Here is a 20,956-nt window from a genome sequence, read left to right on the forward strand (position 1 = left end):
GAAAAAGAAACAAACAAACCCAAAGAAATAAAGACCTTGTGACTTTGGAGGTGTGAAAAAAAACAACCCCGGCACGTCTAATCGAAATAGAAAATGTAGGGGCAGAAAAGCCAAATGTCTTCATTTCTTCGCCAAAAGGGGTGGGAAGAAGAAGAAGAGAGGAACAAATGTGAAGAGGAGGATTTTTTTTTTTTTAATATATAGCTAATACATAACGAAAGACGGTTTTGATTCCAGAATTGGGTGCAGGGAGGGGAAAAAAAAAGTCTGTTTTGATGAGAATCCCTTTTTTTATTCGTTCCGTACGAAGATTACCAGCGGCGCTCACTGTATTTTCACAACCTGCGTTCGTTCTTTTGATATTAGACATTCTGTCCATGCGTTTGATTCCGTTTCCATTCAGATATTCCTTTTTCCCCCCCCATAGCCGCACGCCTGCATGCCCGCATATACACAGAGAGAGAAAATAGCTGGGTTTTTCTACAGAAAGATTTTGCACCGAAACTGGGCAATTCGGTCCATCAACATCCTACAGTTGCACTTGGCAATTCTTACAAAAAAAAAAAAAAAAGTCACAGACCTCATCGGTTGCTCTTAAAATTAAGAAGAAGAAAAAAAAATCGAGGAAACCCTGCGTTTTAAAGAAACCCAAGAATAACTCGGGAGGAAAAAAAATCAAAAGCTGCAGGCAGGCCCTGGAGGGCGCCAGGTTGCAAAAGCTTGAAAATTAATGGCACTGAGTGCTCCAAAGCAGTTGTCTTGAAGACAGACAGATGCACGCACACCATCATCTAGGACAGACAGCCGGTTTCTTTCCTCCCAAGTCTTTGAGGATAGCTGTTGTGACATACTGGGCAATCCCACAGGTGTTTGAATCCCTCTCCATCCGGAAATAGCCCTAACAGAAAATATACAAAGAGTTCAACTCAACTGTCAAGCTTTCCCTGAGCAATACAGCTAATCAATCAATTATCAATCAGAATAGAGCTGGAAGGGACCTTGGAGGTCTTCTAGTCCAACCCCCTGCTCAGGAAGGAGACGGTATACCATTTCAGACTCTTCTTAACAGCTTCCAGTGATGGAGCACTCACAGCTTCTGGTGGCAAGTCGTTCCGCTGGTTAATTGTCCCCACTGTTTGGTTTCTACTGCGTTTATGTCGATTTACGTCAGTGATGGGGACTGACGCTTTCCCTGCCCCCTAAACTGGGTTTTGGTTTACCCAACTCACTTCCCCAAGTTATCCGAGTGGAAAATATCCACAAGATCATCTAGGCTAGCGTTTCTCAAGTTAAGCAACTTTCAGATGGGTGGACTTCGGCTCCCAGAATTCCCCAGGCAACTTTCATTGCTAAGGCGGGACTAGAACTCACTAATCTCCTGGTGATTGGGCCAAAGTCACCCAACTGCCTTTCATTGCTAATGCGGGACTAGAACTCACCGTCTCCTGGTGATTGGGCCAAAGTCACCCAGCTGCCTTTCATTGCTAAGGCGGGACTAGAACTCACCAAACTCCTGGTGATTGGGCCAAAGTCAACCAGCCGCCTTTCATTGCTAAGGCAGGACTAGAACTCACCGTCTCCTGGTGATTGGGCCAAAGTCACTCAGCTGCCTTTCATTGCTAAGGCGGGACTAGAACTCACCGTCTCCTGGTGATTGGGCCAAAGTCACCCAGCTGCCTTTCATTGCTAAGGCGGGACTAGAACTCACCGTCTCCTGGTGATTGGGCCAAAGTCAACCAGCCGCCTTTCATTGCTAAGGCGGGACTAGAACTCACCGTCTCCTGGTGATTGGGCCAAAGTCACCCAGCTGCCTTTCATTGCTAAGGCGGGACTAGAACTCACCGTCTCCTGGTGATTGGGCCAAAGTCACCCAGCTGCCTTTCATTGCTAAGGCGGGACTAGAACTCACCGTCTCCTGGTGATTGGGCCAAAGTCACCCAGCTGCCTTTCATTGCTAAGGCGGGACTAGAACTCACCGTCTCCTGGTGATTGGGCCAAAGTCACCCAGCTGCCTTTCATTGCTAAGGCGGGACTAGAACTCACCGTCTCCTGGTGATTGGGCCAAAGTCACCCAGCTGCCTTTCATTGCTAAGGCGGGACTAGAATTCACCGTCTCCTAGTGATTGGGCCAAAGTCACCCAGCTGCCTTTCATTGCTAAGGCGGGACTAGAACTCACCGTCTCCTGGTGATTGGCCCAAAGTCACCCAGCCACCTTTCATGCCCGAGGCAATACCAGAACTCGCCGTCTCCTTGATTTTTAGCCTGGTATACCATACCTTAAGAAGAGATTGAGCTGCCATTTGTCAGAAATGGTGTATGGTCTCCTACTTGGGTGGGTTGGGGGTTGGACTAGATGACCTACAAGGTCCCTCCCACAAATCAGTGGAACTCAACCCACCTGTTCTCCCCACTTTTTCCCCCACGAGTTCTGGATAATCCAGTATGATCCACTCCAGGTACCGCGTCGGATTTTGCCTGCAACCCAAAATATATATATATTTTGGTCATGGATGCTCATTTCCTTCGAACACCTATCAAGAAAGTTATCAGGTTTTTGAAGGTCTATATAATTCTTGTTAAATTGGACTAAACCTTTGAGCGTCCCAATTTTGCCCTCAGTGACTTGTTAGCTAACATCCTGAATTTGGGTAGCCACAGAACTTCGGCCTAATTTTGCAAAGTTTAAAACTTCCACCTCCTTCTAGGTTTGCTCCCAGAACTTTGGGATCCTGGTTAATTCTCGTTAATAAAACTTTGGTGGAAGTTTTCAGGCCACAGAATTCTGTTTCGAATGGATGAGTTCGAGTATCTTGTGTTTTATTGCATGGCATCCTCAACTAAAACAAATCTGCAGCAGTCCTCAATTTACGACCATTCTTGGAACCAGAATATCTCTTGTTAAGCAAATGTCCATGGAGATTCTCGGTCATCCTGCAGATCGTGGTTGTCCCAAGAGGCAAATGGACTTTCTGGGTTTTTTTTCTTTGAAGACGTTTCGCTTCTCATCCAAGAAGCTTCTTCAGCTCTGACCGCTGTTAAGTCCATGCCAGTTGAATTTTGATCACATGACTGGGGATGCTGCAGTGGTCATAAGTGTGAGGACCAGCTTTGTCACTTTTTTCTGTGCCATTCTGACTTCGAACTTAAATAAATGGTTGTAAACCCAGGACTACCTGTGAAATTCACACAGTAAGCTAAACCTCTCCCTTTCTTTCTTTCTTTCTTTCTTTCTTTCTTTCTTTCTTTCTTTCTTTCTTTCTTTCTTTCTTTCTTCCTTCCTTCCTTCCTTCCTTCCTTCCTTCCTTCCTTCCTTCCTCTCTCTCTCTCTCTCTCTCTTTCTCTTTCTCTTTCTCTGTCTGTCTCTCTCTGTCTCTCTGTCTCTCTGTCTCTGTCTCTCTCTTTTTTTCTCTCTCTTTTTTCTCTCTCTCTCTGTCTCTTTCTCTCTGTCTCTCTCTCGTACAAACTGGTATTCCTCAACGTACAACCGTAATGGAGCCCAAAATGTCTATTGTTAAGTTGATGCAGCCATTAAGCAGGTCCACTACATGACCGCATGCTGATTTTAGGACCGGTTTTTGTGGAAGTCATTAAACAGACAAACCATGATGGTTAAGCAAACACGGCAGTCATTAAACAAATCCATTTTATCCGATGGATAAAAAAAAAATAATTCTTGCCTAAAAGTGCAAAACCCATTGAAAATTGTGGCAATATGAACATGGGATTCTGCAAATCGCCATAAATGCGATCTAATTGCCAAGCGCCCACAATGAGATCTTGTGACTTTTGGGGGGGGGGGGCATCAGGAATACCTTCAGGGGGTGGGGGCTGTTGTAACTTCAGACGGTCGCTAAGCGACCGGTCATTAAACGAGGACTTCTTGTACGGACTAAATCGGTTTAAAATTCTAAAGTTCGGACTTTGGGTGATTGCAACGTCTCCGCCAGAATTTTCTCACCTGAATGGTTTTTGGGTTCCTTCAAACTGGTGTTGGGATGTCCCACCTCAAAATTGGCGGGACGCTGAATGGAGAATCAAGCCAGGATCCAGTGGACCCCAACAACCAAGGAAACACGGCTTACCTTCACCGAAGCCAACTATCAGGACTACGTGGTCAAGCCAGTTGGGGTCACAGCTCCCCTCGGACCTCTGGATGATGCCTGTTTTGTAATGCTGCCCCACAGAGAGAATCCAAACAGACCATGATTAGCCATAGATGGATGATGTTTCAATCTTAGTTACCTCTCTAGCTCTCTTTTTCTCTGACTCCTTTCTGGAATTGCCTCCAGTGGCCAAATTCACACGTTTCCTCTGTATTTTGACCTGGTTTTTTTCCTGGATTTTCATAACGGCCACAAACTAACCCTGTGGCCTAGGTTTCTGCAGTACAGATAGTCCTCGACTTACGACCATAATGGAGCCCCAAATTTCTGTCGCTAAGTGAAACCAGTTAAGTGAACTTTGCCCTGTTTTATGCCCTTTCTCCCCATGGATGTTAAGGGAATCCCTGGAGTGATTAACTTACTAACACGGTTGTTAAGCAAATCAGGCTTCCTCCTTGACTTTATTCGTCGGAAGGTCGCAAAAAGGGATCAACCGTCGTAAATGCGAGTCAGCGGCCAAGCGTCTGAATCCCGATCGCGTAACCACGGGGATGCTGCGACGGTCGTAAGTGTGAGAAACGGTCACTTTTTTTTTCAGTGCCGTCATTACTTCGGCCACGAAACGAACCGTTGTAAGTCGAGGACTAGCTGTACAGGAGCTGAGCCGAGTTCAAATTAACCCGAGTTAATCTGATCTGGGAAAAATGCAGCCTCAAATGAACCTAGGCAGCGAATTGGGAAGGGTGTCAGCTGGGGATTGAAATGTTCCTGGTTTGGACCAGATCACCCGATCCGGTAGTGATGAAGGTGGGTGGTTCGGAGAACCGGTAGCAAAAATCCCTGCCCCTCCACCCCCCAATCATGCGCAATCATCAGAGGCTTTTTTTATTATTATTTTTTAAAGCATTTTTTCTACAACCTCTTTGGCCAAAAAAATGCTTTTAAAAGTAAAAAAAAAAAAGCCTCTGATGATCGCGCGGCTCAGTTGGGATCATCAGAGGCTTTTAAAAGCATTTTTTCTACAACCTCTTCCACCGAAGAGGTTATAGAAAAAATGTTTTTAAAAGGAAAAAAAGCCTCTGCCGATCAGATAACTCAGCTGGGATTGTCAGATGCTTTTAAAAGCATTTTTTCTACAACCTCTTTGGCCGAAGAGGTTATAGAAAAAATGTTTTTAAAAGGAAAAAAAGCCTCTGCCGATCAGATAACTCAGCTGGGATCGTCAGAGGCTTTTAAAAGCATTTTTTCTACAACCTCTTTGGCCGAAGAGGTTATAGAAAAAATGTTTTTAAAAGGAAAAAAAGCCTCTGCCGATCAGATAACTCAGCTGGGATTGTCAGATGCTTTTAAAAGCATTTTTTCTACAACCTCTTCGGCCGAAGAGGTTATAGAAAAAATGTTTTTAAAAGGAAAAAAAGCCTCTGCCGATCAGATAACTCAGCTGGGATCGTCAGAGGCTTTTAAAAGCATTTTTTCTACAACCTCTTCGGCCGAAGAGGTTGCAGAAAAAATGTTTTTAAAAGGAAAAAAAAGCCTCTGCCGATCAGGCAAATCAGCTGGGATTGTCAGAGGCTTTTAAAAGCATTTTTTTTTTTTGAAAAAATTGTTTTAAAAAAAAAGTTGGCCACGCCCACTCAGTCATATTACACACACGCTCCCACCAAGCCACGCCAACAGAACCGGTAGCAACAAATTTTACATTTCACCACTGGTGTCAGCGAACGAAAACGTTCCTTTCTCCAGAATTTTAACACCCCCCCCACCCCGTTCTCACCTTAAGGATTTTTATGTTCATCAAAGCTGTCACAGGACCTTGGGTGGCCACAAAATTAGCAATATCTGGGAGAAAAACATCACAAATCAACGTGGAAGGCTCGGACAAGCCAATATTTAGAAGAGCAAAATCAGGATTTTGGAGCTAAGTTTATTTTCCCTCCTAAATAACAGGTCATCCTGGCCATACGACAGCTCGTTCAGTGACCGTTCAAAAGTTACGACGGCTCTGAAAAAAGTGGACTCGTGGCCGTTTTTCACACTTAACGACTGCGGTGGCCTCCCCACCGTCACGCGGTCAAAATTCGCTTGGCAACTGGCTCCTATTTGTGACGGTTGCAGCGTCCCGGAGGGAACATGGGATCAACTTTTGCGACCTTGTGATTCACTTTAACAACTTAACAACAGTAATGATTCACCTAACGGCAGCGGATAAAAAAGGTCGTAAAATGGAGCAAAACTCACTTAACAAAGGTCTCAAGTTGGCAATGTAAATTTTGGGCTCACTTGCGGTCGTACGTCCAGGTTGTTCCTCGATTTAACAACCACCGCCATTGTCATTGCCAAGCAAGCAAGGCGGCTGTGAAGTGAGTCACGCCACGTTTTTACCCCTCTGCCGAAATGGTGAAGCAAATCAAACAGGGTTGTTAAGTGAAACGGACAGCTGTTAAGCGAATCGGGCTTCCCCCATCATTACCTTTGCATGTCAGAAGCCCGCTGGGAAGATCCCAAATGGTGATCCCATGATCCTGCCAAAGTTGTAAATAAATGCTGGTTTCCAAGCGCCCGAAATTTTGATCACGTGATGGTGGGAATCCTACGACCGTTTTCAATGTGAGGATCGATTGCAAGTCACTGTTTTCAGTGCCATTGTAACTTTCAACGGTCACTAAATGAAGGCACTTATCTTCTTTTAACGACCCCATAATCCCTTGCGGGGTGGAGTCTGGGCAACTGAATGGAGCTAGCATTGGCCGGATGCCTTTCCTGTCGCCAGTGAGGAGTTTTGTTCAGCAGATATATTTCTCAGTGTGCCCAGAGAGAGAAATATCTGCCGCTACCTAGGATCGAACTCGCAGCCTCCTGATTGGGAGGCCAGAGCTGCACCTCTAGGCCACCCCACCACAATGGTTGTAAGACAATGACTACCTGTATTAAGCCACAATGTTCTTGTTGGTTTTGGGGGGGCATCATTTAAATGCACCCCTCGCGTTTAAATTGGTTGAACATGTAAAAGAGACTTTGTCGGTTTGCAGATAAATGTTTTTATTCCTGCACCAATTTTTCCATCTCGAAAAAACCCACAACCCTACTTTTTCTGTTTTTTATCTTGACTAAACCTGCTAATTTTTCAAGAGCCTTATAATTCAGATGTCTCAATTCAGCCGTTTGCCATAGACTTACACCAGGGGTGAAATCCAGCAGGTTCTGACAGGTTCGGGAGAACCGGTAGCGGAAATTTTGAGCAGTTTGGAGAACCGGCAAATACCACCTCTGGCTGGCCCCAGAGTGGGGTAGGAATGGAGATTTTGCAGTGTCCTTCCCGTGGAGTGAAGAGGGAATGGAGATTTTGCAATATCCTTCCCCCAGAAGTGGGGTGGGAATGGAGATTTTACAGTGTCCTTCCCCTGGAGTGGAGAGGGAATGGAGATTTTGCAATATCCTTACCCCAGGAGTGGGGTGGGAACGGAGATTTTGCAGTGTCCTTCCCCTGGAGTGGAGAGGGAATGGAGATTTTGCAATCTCCTTCCCCCGGAGTGGGGTGGGAATGGAGATTTTGCAGTGTCCTTCCCCTGGAGTGGAGAGGGAATGGAGATTTTGCAATATCCTTCCCCCAGGAGTGGGGTGGGAATGGAGATTTTGCAGTGTCCTTCCCCTGCCACACCCACCAAGCCACACCACGCCCACCAAGCCACGCCCACAGAACCGGTAGTAAAAACATTTGGATTTTCACCACCGACTTACATCTCTCGTCTCTTGGTAGTACGCTGTAACCATCAATCTTGGTTAGTTTTCGCCCCTTGTGTTTCTGGCAGCGCTGGTCTTTCTCCACATAGGGGTAAAGCCTGCTTGATGATAATCCACCTGGAAAAGAAACCGAGGTTGCTTCAACAAAAGAGGCAGATGAGAAAGACTTTTTAAAAAGTTTTATTACTCTTTATTATTTCGGAATTTTCCCTAATTCCCAAATAACTGCCTTGAAACTTTTAATATCCAGGCAGCTATAATTCACTAACCAAACTTGAGTTTCCTGCTGCACAAAATCGAGCCTTCGGCCTACAAAGCAAGCCAAGTTGATCATCAAATGACAAATATGAAAACAGCTGCAGGAATTGGGTGCGTCTATATTAATGAAAAGAAGGACAAGGGGTGACTCAATAGCAGAAGTTCAATGTTTGAGGGGGTCAAGCTATTCTCCAAAGCACCTGAGGGCAGGACAAGAAGCAACGGGTGGAAACTAACCAAGGAGAGAAGCAACTTAGAACTAAGGAGAAACTTCCTGACGGGGAGAACAATTAACCAGTGGAACAGCCTGCCACCAGAAGTTGTGAGTGCTCCAACACTGGAAGTTTTTAAGAAGAGTTTGGACAACGCTTTGTCTGAAATGGTGTAGGGTTTCCTGCGTGAGCAGGGGGTCCGACTAGAAGACCTCAGGGGGTCCCTTCCAACTCTGTTGCCCTGTTATCTCTGCCTCTCTCACCTGCTTGCACAGAGAACCACCTTGGTGGGTTGTTGTGAGACTCCAACATGGGTTGAGCCATCACAGCCCGGAGTCCAATGGGGGGGGGGGTGTAGTTGTGTGAACTCACTTAAACGCTACAACAAAAGAACACGACAAACTGGGTTGTCCACATACTTTTGTTGAAGACATAGTGCAACGCATCCCAGACGTAGCCCCCTTCACAGCCTCCTCTGGAAGGGTATGTGCAGTCGACGAGTTCTAGAGCGAAAGATAGAAAGAAAAAGAAAAAAATAAGATTATTTCGAAGAAGGTTGTCGGACAGTCTAACATTAACAGAGTTGGAAAGGAAATTAGTCAGACCTCTGTACCACCAAGGCTGTCCCCACTCCCCAATCTGAGTTTGCTTCGCCATTGAGGGAACTACCCAGTGTTTCTCAATCCCAGCAATTTTAAGATGGATGGACTTCAACTCCCAAAATTCCCCAGCCAGCATGTTTTAAGAGGGATGGACTTCAACTCCCAGAATCCCCCAGCCAGCATGCTTTAAGAGGGGTGGACTTCAACTCCCAGAATTCCCCAGCCAGCATGCTTTAAGATGGCTGGAATTCAACTCCCAGAATCCCCCAGTCAACATGCTTTAAGAGGGGTGGACTTCATCTCCCAGAATCCCCCAGCCAGCATGCTTTAAGAGGGGTGGACTTCAACTCCCAGAATCCCCCAGTCAACATGCTTTAAGATGAGTGGATTTCAACTCCCAGAATCCCCCAGCCAGCCTGCTTTAAGAGGGGTGGACTTCAACTCCCAGAATCCCCCAGTCAACATGCTTTAAGAGGGGTGGACTTCAACTCCCAGAATCCCCCAGTCAACATGCTTTAAGATGGGTGGACTTCAACTCGCAGAATTCCCTGGCCAGCAAGGAATTCTGGGAGTTGAAGTCCACCCATCTTAAAATTGCTGGGATTGAGAAAGAGTTGACTGGACCCTCCTTGCTCACCTTCCTTCCCGTCATAACTGCCATACCTTGCACCGAGAGGCTGCAATTCACATTTCGGTGAATCTTCCACAGTGCCTCTATGTTGGAGACGGCTGCGAAAGCCCAGCAGGAGCAGCACTCTCCCTAGGAAAAGAGTTAGGAAACATTAAACTAGGATCTCCTGGCCCGTGTGCTTCCATTTCTAACCACGGCTCTGGTATCCCGGGGCTGTTAACACTGCAGGAAAATTCACACTGCAACTTCAGTACCCTATAGAACAGGAGTCTCCCAACTTGGCCGCTTTAAGACTGATGGACTTTGACTCCCAGAGTTCCTCAACCAGCTTTGCAACCATTCCTTATAGTTGCCAAGAGAAATTGCATGAACTAATCCGGGGGGCATCACTAGCCTTCATCCTGGCCCTACCCTACAGGGTTGTTGTAAAGGAGAAGGCGGTCGTAAGATTGAGGTGATCCTAATTCACAATCTGCACGCCTGGCTCTATTGAATGAAAACACCGGGGCCCTACGTACAATTGAGCCCCATCCTTAATTCAGCTGCTCATTTTATCTGTTATCTAGGTTTCTCTCTGCTGACAAATTTGAGAGGGACCTTGGAGGTCTTCTAGTCCAGCATTCTTTTAAGATGGGTGGAGTTCAAATCCCAGAATTCCCCAGCCAGCATGCTTTAAAATCGGTGGACTTAACTCCCAGAATTCCCCATTGAGCCCTTTAAAATGGATGGACTTCAAGACTCCCAGAATTCTCCATTGAGCCCTTTAAGACGAATGGACTTCAACTCCCAGAATTCCCCAGTGAGCCTGCTTTAAGAGTGGTTGAGTTCAACTCCCAGAATTCCCCAAGGAGTCCTTTAAGATGGATAGACTTCAACTCCCAGAATCCCCTAGCCAGCATTCTTTTAAGAGGTCAGTGTCAACTTGCAAAGCTTTCAAGTTGCCATGAGCAGGAGGGAGGGAGAACTGAAGTGCATTCCATACATTCTTCCTGACCGCAATCAGAAGGAGGGTGTTAGGTTTCCCAGCCAGCCAAAGCGGTTAATTGGAGAATGTGATTTATGACATGGCCAGAGAGGAGGGGAGAGACAGGGTCATAGGGGAACGTAAATCTATGTAGGATCAGTCCTAACTGCATCCCAGTATTGCCGGAATGTTGCTCCTAATAAATGACTATATTTCCTTTGAAGTTTGGATCATGGCTCATGAATTAATTAGGGCATCTTTCGGAAACTTGACAGTCAGCTTGTTGGGAAATTCGGGGAGTTGAAGTCCACCACATTTAAACCTTCCAAAGTTGCAAAAATAAAAAAACCTACTTTATTCAGTAGTTCAAGACAACCTCACTCAACAAGGCTGGAGGAATCCATCTTCCTTCAACATCATCAAGGCTGGAAAACGTCCCTACTCTCCCTAAAATTTACGCTCCGCGTAAGTCACGTCCATCACCACCACAAGTCCCAGCTGGCTGAGAAGAAGACGGAAATCGGCGTCCAATGGGACGTTAGTTTGCAGAAGATCAATTTGGCAGCGCTCTCTGTCCAACGCTCACCTGGTTCTTCACGGGAGACAAGGCCTTTTTTCTCCAGTCGCAGAATCGGGGTGCCGTCGCGAAGCTGCGGCGCGGCTCCGTCGGCCCAAACGGCCCAGGCCGCAAAGCCGGGGTGCAAATATTCTTAGCGAACTCGCTTTCTGCGTAAGGGGAGAAAACAACATTTTTATATTATTCGCCGGGGGCTTAGGCTTATACAACTCCAGTCTTCTCTAACCGGCTGTTAGAGTTGTGTGGGGGTGAGGGATGAGGGGTATTGTAGTACAGTGCCCCGTGGGGGAAGCATCCGGCCAGGGATGGGCTTCAAAAATTTTAGCAATGGGTTTTCTGCCTGGTTGCTGGGTGGGTGTGGCTTTGGTGGGCGTGGCCTAGTCGGCCTCCTGCACCACGGCGGGTGTGGGAGTGGGAGGCTAGAGGTGGGTTTCAGCAGGTTCTGACCAGTTCAGAGAACCGGTAGTAAAAATTCTAACTGGTCCCACCCCCATCTATTCTCTGCCTCCCGAGTCCCAATTGATGGGGAGGAAATGGGGATTTTGCAGTAATCTTCCCCTGGAATGGGGTGGGAATGGAGATTTTACCGTATCCTTCCCCTGCCACGCCAACCAAACCAAGAACTGGTAGTAAAAAATTTTGAAACCTACTACTGGTTGGGGGGGTGGTTTTTGCCCTCCCCAGGCTCCGGAGGTTTTTCTCGAGCCTCCGGGAGGGCGAAAACGGACTCTCCAGGCTCTGGAGGCTGGAAACTGGCTTCCCAAACTTCCGGTAGGCCCATTTTTCACCCTCCCCGAGTTTCCGCGCGCGCCCTGCACTTATCTGGCATCCAAAACGGGCCGTGTGAGGACTCCTGGGAGGGGAGGGCCAGGGTGGGCGGGGTCAGCCAGTCCTTGGAATAACCAGTTTGGCGAACCAGATTAAAATTAACATCCGATTCGTCCGAACCGGCTGAATCCCTCCCCTGATTGTAGTCCAGTGCCCCGTGGAGGAAGCATCCGGCGGACGACTCGGTTAATCTTCACTTTCTCTTTTGCCAAAAAGCGCTGAAGCTTAAAAAAAGCAGCCTCAGTGTGGCACAATGGTCCTAGGTCACTTTCCCCCCTCCCCCAATTCCGACGTCGTAACTTTGAACGGTCACTAAACGCAGCATTGTAAGGCGAGGACTCTCAAGCTTTCCCGCTTGGCCCTCCGGCCTTACCTGCCCTTCGGCAATTGGAACCCCGCCGGTCCAAACCGTTTTATTAAAAAAAACAGACGGAGGAGAGGTGACCCACTGCAGGCGTTGGGGGTGGCAAAACCTTCTTTTTATTAATTTTCTATTTTTACTCTTTTTCCCCCCAAGAGGGGAGACGTCCGTGTGGAATTTTCGGCCTCGGCTGCCAAAATAATTTGGCCGGCCTTGGGGGTTGTGTACCTTCACACACACACACACACACACACAAAACAAAAGGAGTAGGGAAAGATGGTGGGATGGGGGACGGGGAGCCAATTCTTTTGATCCTTTTTGCGCGACGCGGGCAAAATATTCCCCAGGAATTCAAACTTTCTTGGACTTGTTTGGCTTGGTATGCCACCGGGTTTGGTGCCAGCCGAGTTGCCCACCCAGCCACCCACCCACCCACTCCTGCAACTCATCCCTTCAACCGGGGTTGGATAAAACACACTGCTTAAAGGACACAACGCTTGCAGTGCCCCCGAACAAAAGAGCTATTGTAGGATTGGCCGTCCCAAGCTGTTTCCTGCAATCCGCGCTGAGATAAGCTTCCCGCCACACACTTCACCCGTTTTCAGTTGAACAGAATTGACAAGAGTTGGGAAGGAGGTCCTTCGGAGGTCTCTGAGTCTCCCTGCTCAGGCAGGAAGCCCGATGCCATTTCGGACACGTTTTCCTTCCTTTCTTCCCTATCTTTTTCTTCCTTCCTTCCATCCATCCTTCCTTCCTTCCTTCCTTCCTTCCTTCCTTCCCTCCCTCAAGCAGCAAACCCTGGACCATTTCAGACAAATGGCTGTGCAATCTCTTCTTGAAAACCTTCAAGGAAGGAAGGAGGGAGGGAGGGAGGGAGGGAAGGAAGGAAGGAAGGGAGGAAGGGAGGGAGGGAGGACAAAGTTGGAAGGGGCCTTGGAGGTCTTCCAGTCCAACCCCTTGCTCAAGCAGGAAACCCTATACCATTTCAGACACATTTTCCTTCCTTTCTTCTCTATCTTTTTCTTCCTTCCTTCCTTCCTTCCATCCCTCCCTCCCTCAATTCTTCTTTCCTTCCTTCCTTCCTTCCTTCCTTCCATCCCTCCCTCCCTCCCTCAATCCTTCCTTCCCTCCTTCCTCGTTTCCCTCCCTCCCTCAATCCTTCCTTTCTTCCTTTCTTCCTTGTTTCCCTCCCTCCCTCAATCCTTCCTTCCTTCCTTCCCTCCTTCCTTGTTTCCCTCCCTCCCTCCCTCAATCCTTCCTTCCTTGTTTCCCTCCCTCCCTCCCTCAATCCTTCCTTCCTTCCTTGTTTCCCTCCCTCCCTCCCTCAATCCTTCCTTCCTTCCTTGTTTTCCTCCCTCCCTCCCTCCATCAATCTTTCCTTCCTTCCTTATCAAAGTGAGAAGCAAGCTGGAATTAAGGAGAAACTTCCTAACAGTGAGGACAATTAACCAGTGGAACTGCTTGCCACCAGAAGTCTTGGGCACTCCATCACTGGAGGTTTTTAATCTGAAATATTATAGGTTCCCCTGCTTGAGCACGGGGCTGGACTAGAAGATCTCAAAGATCCCTTCCAGCTCATTCATTCTATTCTATCCCTTTCTCCCTCCTCCTCGTTTCTTTTATTTTTCCTCCTTCTTTTGCTTTGGAAACCACAATCGTTGCTCATCCTCTGTCCAAGAAGCTCACAATTACACCTCTTTTCCTTCCTTGGTTTTGATGCAACCCCAGCATCATGGTGGTCCAGTCTCTTCTTAAAAACCTTCTTTTTAGGAAGGAAGGAAGGAAGGAAGGAAGGAAGGAAGGAAGGAAGGAAGGAAGGAAGGAAGGAAGGAAGGAAGGAATAGCAGAATAGGAAGGGACCTTGGAGGTCTTCTAGTCCAACCCCCTGCTCAGGCAGGAACCTCTATATCATTTCAGACAAATGGTTCTGCAGTCTCTTTTTTGAAAGCCTCCAGTGATGGAGCACCCACTACTTCTGAAGACAAGTTGACAGATTAATTATTTTCACTGTCAGGAAATTTCTCCTTCGTTCTAGGTTGCTTCTCTCCTTGGTTAGTTTTTTTTTTTTTTTGTCTTGCCTAATGGTGCTTTTAAGGCACGCGGTGGCTCAGTGGCTAAGACACTGAGCTTGTCGATCGAAAGGGTCGGCAGTTCAGCGGTTCGAATCCCTCGTGCCGCGTAACGGGGTGAGCTCCCGTGACTTGTCCCGGCTTCTGCCAACCTAGCAGTTCGAAACCACGTAAAAAAAAATGCCAGTAGAAAAACAGGGACCACCTTTGGTGGGAAGGGAACGGCGTTTTCCGTGCGCCTTTGGCACTGAGTCATGCCGGCCACACGACCACGGAGACGTCTTCGGACAGCGCTGGCTCTTCGGCTTTGAAACGGAGATGAGCACCGCCCCCTAGAGTCAGGAACGACTAGCACATATGTGCGAGGGGAACCTTTACCTTTAATGGTGCTTTGGAAAATAGAAAACTGGACAAGACGTCCAGCCGTGTCTTGAAAAAAAAAAGACACACCTTGGGGTCCCTTGACCAGCTTGGACCGGCTGAGCAAGCTACGGAGAGATTTTAACCATTTTGTGTCGATGCAACAAGGCTGAAAAACTCCGCTGGTTTAGACCCTGCAGGAAAGTTGGGTCCTGCGGTGGGCTTATCTTTAGACATCCTGCTTGCCCACAGCAGCACGGTGGTCCGCCCACTTCTGCAGGAAGGGAACAGTCTGCTCACCACCAGCCCCACCGCGAAGCCAAGGTCGCCGGGGTCTTTGCTCGCATACGCTGTCAAACACTTTCCAAATTTGCAAACCGGGGTTGCGCATTTCACTTTATTGAAGTAAATAAGGTTGTTTGGCTGCTTTGAGAATGTTCCCCTCCTGCTTCTTGGGCACTGCCTCCCCATCGCCATTTCGTACAGTAGCGGGCCAAAATTGTGGAAAACTTTTTGGGGAAAAGTGTATTTTTTGCAAGAGAATCCTATTCCACTGCTGGAATGGCCTGGGAATAGCCCAGACCTTCACCCAATTGAAAATCGATGGAGCCGACTCAAGAAACTTTGTTAGTCAGAAGCGATAAAACCCAGTTAACAGAAGCCATCATTCAATCTTGGTTTCATATCAGTGGTGGGTTTCAAACTTTTGTACTACCGGTTCTGTGGGCGTGGCTTGGTGGGCGTGGCAGGGGAAGGATACTGTAAAATATCCTGTAAAAAAAGGGTTTTTTTTTCCTTTTAAAAGCCTTTGACGATCCCAGCTGAGCTGCACAATCATCAGAGGCTTTTTTATTTATTTATTATTTTTATTTATTTATTTTAGTTTTATTATTCATATTTCTATGCCGCCCACTCTCCGAGGACTCTGGGCGGCTTACACCAAAGACAGTATACTAAATAGCATCTTGCCCCTCCTAACAATCTGGGTCCTCATTTGACCCACATTGGAAGGATGGAAGGCTGAGTCAACCTTGAGCCGGTGAGATTTGATCCGCTGATCTGCTGAACTAGCAGTCAGCTGAAGTAGCTGCTGTACTGCAAACCCTAACCACTAATTTATTTTTAATTTGATTTATATGCCGCCCTTCTCCGGAGACTCAGGGCGGCTTACAATGCGTTAAGCAATAGCCTTCATACTTTTGTATATTTATACAAAGTCAGCTTATTGCCCCCACAAACCGGGTCCTCAGTTTACCTACCTTAGAAAGGATGGAAGGCTGAGTCAACCTTGAGCCTGGGGAGATTCGAACCTGCAGTAATTTTGCAGTATTTTACTTTTAAAAGCATTTTTTTCGCCGAAGAGGTTGTAGGAAAAATGCTTTTAAAAGTTTTTTTTTAAAAAAAGCCTCTGATGATTGTGCAGCTCAGCTGGGCATGGGAGGGGGGCAAGGATTTTTGCTACCGGTTCTCCGAACCACCCGCCTGCATCGCTACCGGATCGGGCGATACCGGTCTGAACCGGGAGCATTTCACCCCTGCCTTGTAGGTCATCTAGTCCAACCCCCCGCCATCCATGCAGGAGACCCTACACCATTTCTGACAAACGGGCAGTCCACTCTCTTCTCGAAAGCCTCCAGGGATGGAAGCTCCCACAACTTCCGAAGTCAACTTCCAGTTCCATGGGTTGATTGTTCTCACTGAACATATTGAACTGGCTGTAGGCCGTATTCTGCATTCTGTTCTTCTGCCTCCTTGTTATTAATCCCCCTTCCCCACATTGATCAAACATTTCATTTCCCTTGACATCTTACCTGTCAGGTCGCTGAAAGGGGTGATCCCGTATTGTGCCGTCCCCAGCTCGGTGTCCTGCAAGATTCGGCTGGTTTCCATGTTCTGGGCAAAGACCTTAAAGCGGTAGATCATTTCTAGGGGTGAAGAAATCAAAAGGGGCAGGAAGCAGAGAAACCCACTTAGTTACAGACGTGGATGCTTAGCTGACGTTAGACCCTGATTTGCCTGCTTCTAGCCGTGGTTTAAATATTTTTAGATTGGGAAGTCAGGTAAACCATTCCAGAAAGAGAGAATGGCGAAGTCTGGTAGCCAAATCCTTTTTCGTGTCCCTGTTGTTGTTTTAACGCCTCAGGAGTCAAAATAATTATATTTTAAGCTCATGGAGTGCCCTGAAATGCTTCAAAATTTGCAGCTGGACGGATGAAAATGAACGCAGCTGAAATTTAATGCTTTTAGAACGGTGTTTTTTTTTCAACCTCGGCAGCTTGTGTGGTGTGGACTTCGACTTCCAGAATTCCCCAGCCGGAATGCTTTAAGAGGGGTGGGCTTCCACTCCCAGAATCCCCCAGCCACAATGCTTTAAGATGGGTGAACTTCAACTCCCAGAATCCCCCAGCCACAATGCTTTAAGATGGGTGAACTTCAACTCCCAGAATCCCCCAGCCAGAATGCTTTAAGATGTCTGGACTTCAACTCCCAGAATCCCCCAGCCACAATGCTTTAAGATGTCTGGACTTCAACTCCCAGAATCCCCCAGCCAGAATGCTTGAAGATGAGTGGGCTGCAACTCTTATTATTCAAATCTGCATTCACACATACTAAAAACACGGTTAGATTCAACCTCTTCTACGATTGATCAGAATCCCATTTCTTGGGCTACTTTTAAGATTCACGGTGTAGTAGAGGGAGAAGGAGAAATTCATAGATATTGCTTGCTTACCTTCTTGGCTATTGTAGGTTTTGGAAAACTTCACCATAAACTCCTGGAACCTCCCAGTCATCTCCATCTGGATTAAACGACAGTGCATAAAAAGTTAACCCGCTTCAGAATAAAAAAACATTGCAAAGATAAATTTCCCTTTGTATTTGATTTTTTTTTTCTACAAACGCAATGCTCCCCAGAAGCTCTGTGTTAGCCTTGTTAATTGTCTTTTATATTTCTGGGAAAATCGGTTGAATGCAAAGCTGTTTCTTTTTCTTCTTTCTTTCTTTCTTTCTTTCTTTCTTTCTTTCTTTCTTTCTTTCTTTCTTTCTTTCTTTCTTTCTTTCTTCCTTCCGTCCTTCCTTCCTTCCTTCCTTCCTTTCCTTCCTTCCTTTCCTTCCTTCCTTCCTTCTTTCCTTCCTTCCTTCCTTCTTTCTTTCCTTCCTTCCTTCCTTCTTTCCTTCCTTCCTTCCTTCCTTCCTTCTTTCCTTCCTTCCTTCCTTCCTTTCTGTCCTTCCTTCCTTCCTTCCTTCCTTCTTTCCTGCCTTCCTTCCTTCCTTCTTTCCTTCCTTCCTTCCTTTCTTTCTTTGACCAAAGACAAGGCTTCTATTTTTTCGACTTTATTCTCAAGCTGCTTGAGAATTTTTTAAAAAGATTTTTTCTCGAAGACGTTTCTGAAGTTGGTGGCAAACTTAACGATAGCTCTCCCCATTATTCTATCAACTATGTAGCAGCCTGCATTTTCCAGTCTGGAAAAAAAAAATAATTTCTCTCCCCTGATAATATGGAGAATCACCGGAGAGCCGGGGAGAAAATTAATTTTGATGGATGATTTATCCAACACATCTATAGATCCAAGAGAGATTTAGAACTGAGAAATTTCCTGACGGTAAGAACAATTAATCAGTGGAATGACTTGCCCACCAGAAGTTGTGGGTGCCCCATCAATGGGAGGGTTTCTAGGAAAAGATTGGACAGCCGTTTGTCTGAAATGGAATAGGATCTCCTGCTTGAACGGGGTTAGACTAGAAGACCTCCAAGGTCCCTTCCATGTTTTTCTATTATTCTATTAGAGGACTGGAGGTTAAACCAAATGATGAATGGTTAAGAGCACTAGGTGTGTTTAGCCTAAGGAAGAAAAGGATTGGTGGGAACATACCTGTACATAAACATGTACAAACTAAATAAATAAAATAAAGGTGACAGCTGGTTTCTAATTTTTTTTTTTGCTTTAATTTCTATGCCGCCCTTCTCCGGAGACTCAGGGCGGCTTACAATGTGTTAAGCAATAGCCTTCATACTTTTGTATATTTATACAAAGTCTTTTGTATATTTATACAAAGTCAGCTTAATGCCCCCACAAACTGGGTCCTCAATTTACCTACCTTAGAAAGGATGGAAGCCTGGTGAGATTCGAACTTACAGTAATTGCAGACAGCTGGTGTTAATCACAATGTTATCAGTCTGCTGAGCCACCAGGCCCTGGTTTGAGAGGCTGCTACAAAGAAGAGGGGGGTCAACCTATTCTCCAAAGCACCTGAAGGCAGGAGAAGAAGCAACGGATGGAAACTAATCAAGGAGAGAAGCAACCTAGGAATAAGGAGAAAATTCCTGACAGTGAGGACAATTACTCAGTGGAACTGCTTGCCACCAGAAATTGTGGGTGCTCCATCACTGGAGGCTTTCAAGAAGAGACTGGAAAACCATCTATCTGAAATGGTAGATGCTCAAGCAGAGGGTTGGACTAGAAGATCTCCAAGATCCCTTCCAGCAATTCTGTTATTTTCTGCACGGCAAATTATTATAGGCAAGTTGCAAGGCTGATCAGAGATGGGTGGGGGGGGAAAAAGAGAGCAACTGATAGCCATTTTACTCCCTTCTTTCGACCACCCCCATCTCCTTCCCCTACCAGGGGTCTCCTTACCATGCCCGGATATGAAGGAAAGGTAAAGTTGGCGTGAAGAGCAGAGATCCAGGCCGCCCATAGCGTCAAGCAAGCGGCGAGCTTGGGCAGCCGCATTGCGGGCGCGTCTTGTTGCATCTGGGGTTCGTTGTGAAAGTATCGACAAAGGATGGAAAGAAAGATGAAGATTGCGGGGGGGCGGAGGGAGAGCGTGGAGGGGAAAACCACGACGACAGGAAAGCGAGGTGTGAATTTTTAGCCCTTCATCTCAAAAGCGAGCAACCTCTGCTTTTCTCTTCCTTTTTGAAGTTCTTGGAACTTTTGTAGTCATGGCTAAATCAATCAATCGTTGCACGAACAAGAAGAACAAAAAATGTCTCTAACCAATGTTGAAGACAGCATCCTAAAAAGCAGAGACATCACCCGGCCAACAAAAGTGCGTCTAGTCAAGGCGATGGTTTTCCCAGTTGCAATGGACGGCTGGGAAAGTTGGACCCTAAGGAAGGCTGAGAAGGCCAAAGGATGGAGGCCTTTGAACTCTGGTGCTGGAGAAGACTCCTGCGAGTCTCTTGGACTGCAAGGCCATCCAACCGGTCGGTCGTAGAGGAGATCAACCCTGGCTGCTCTCTAGAAGGCCAGATCCTGAAGAGGAAACTCAAATCCTTTGGCCACCTAAGGAGAAGGAAGGACTCCCTGGAGAAGAGCCCAATGCTGGGAACGATGGAGGGCAAAAGGAGAAGAAGGGGACGAGAGAGAAGGAGGTGGCCGGATGGAGTCACTGAAGCAATCGATGTGAGCTTAAATGGACTCCAGAGGATGGTAGAGGACAGGAAGGCCTGGAGGAACATTGTCCATGGGGTCGCGATGGGTCGGACACGACTTCGCAACTAACAACAAACCAATGTTGGTGAAAATTCTCAGTCATCCAGATAGAGTTGTCTGAAGTTGCCTGTCTGGACTCATTTTTTATTATATCGTTTGAGGCGTTTGGCTGCTCATCTGTAGAACCTAGAGTTGGAAGGGACCTCGGAGGTCTTCTAGTCCAACCCCCTGCTCAAGCAAGAGACCCTATACCATTTCATTGGACAACAAATGGTTGTCCAATCGCTTTTTTTTGAAAGCCTCCAGTGATGGAGCACCTCCAACTTTTGGAGGCCAGCTGTTCCATTGGAGAATTCCTCCTTAGTTCTAGCTTGCTCCTCTCCTTGGTGAGTCTCCATCCGTTGCTTCTTGTCCTGCCTTCTGGTCCTTTGGAGAATAGGTTGACTCCCCTCTTCTTTGGGGCAGCCCTTCAAATATTGGACCTCTGCTATCATGTCTCCCTGGTTCTTCTTTCCATTAGACATACCCAGTTCCTGCAACCGTTCTTTGTATGTTTTAGCCTCCAGCTAAATCCTCTTTGTCGCTCTTCTCTTTCCACTTGTCTTCACATCTTTTTTATATCGTGGCCACCAAAACTGGATGCCAAGTGTGGCCTTACCAAGGCCTTATAAAGTGGTACTAGAACGTCACATGAAATGTATTAATTCTCGCTACCCCAACCTCAGCATACTAAAGCAGAGACATCACCCTGCCAACAAAAGTGTGTCTAGTCAAGGCTCTGGTGTTCCCCGTTGCAATGGACGGCGGTGAA

The 20,956-nt window shown here is 46.8% G+C and overlaps 1 protein-coding gene across 3 annotated transcripts in view; it reads right to left on the minus strand.

Moving 5' to 3' along the window:
- Positions 1-270: 270 nt before the first annotated feature.
- CTSW (cathepsin W) overlaps positions 271-20,956 on the minus strand; it is a 30,400-nt gene continuing 9,714 nt past the window's right edge. The window contains exons 1-11 of one of the 3 annotated variants that reach the window (XM_087880940.1): positions 19,345-19,540; positions 17,439-17,505; positions 16,519-16,632; positions 11,099-11,238; positions 9,581-9,677; positions 8,735-8,818; positions 7,843-7,962; positions 5,879-5,943; positions 4,084-4,174; positions 2,400-2,476; positions 271-898 (exon numbers count right to left, since the gene is read on the minus strand). In XM_087880940.1, coding sequence (XP_087737066.1) covers positions 788-898; positions 2,400-2,476; positions 4,084-4,174; positions 5,879-5,943; positions 7,843-7,962; positions 8,735-8,818; positions 9,581-9,677; positions 11,099-11,238; positions 16,519-16,632; positions 17,439-17,505; positions 19,345-19,461 — 1,083 coding nt within the window. In that variant the 5' untranslated portion in view covers positions 19,462-19,540 and the 3' untranslated portion in view covers positions 271-787. Of the gene's footprint in view, positions 899-2,399; positions 2,477-4,083; positions 4,175-5,878; positions 5,944-7,842; positions 7,963-8,734; positions 8,819-9,580; positions 9,678-11,098; positions 11,239-16,518; positions 16,633-17,438; positions 17,506-19,344; positions 19,541-20,956 lie in introns of those variants that run through there. The other 2 variants (XM_087880938.1, XM_087880939.1) reach the window with 2 other exon arrangements.

The sequence above is a fragment of the Pantherophis guttatus genome, chromosome 18 (assembly GCF_059756535.1).
Source record: "Pantherophis guttatus breed Tessera chromosome 18, ASM5975653v1, whole genome shotgun sequence".
Classification (NCBI taxonomy): Eukaryota; Metazoa; Chordata; class Lepidosauria; order Squamata; family Colubridae; genus Pantherophis; species Pantherophis guttatus.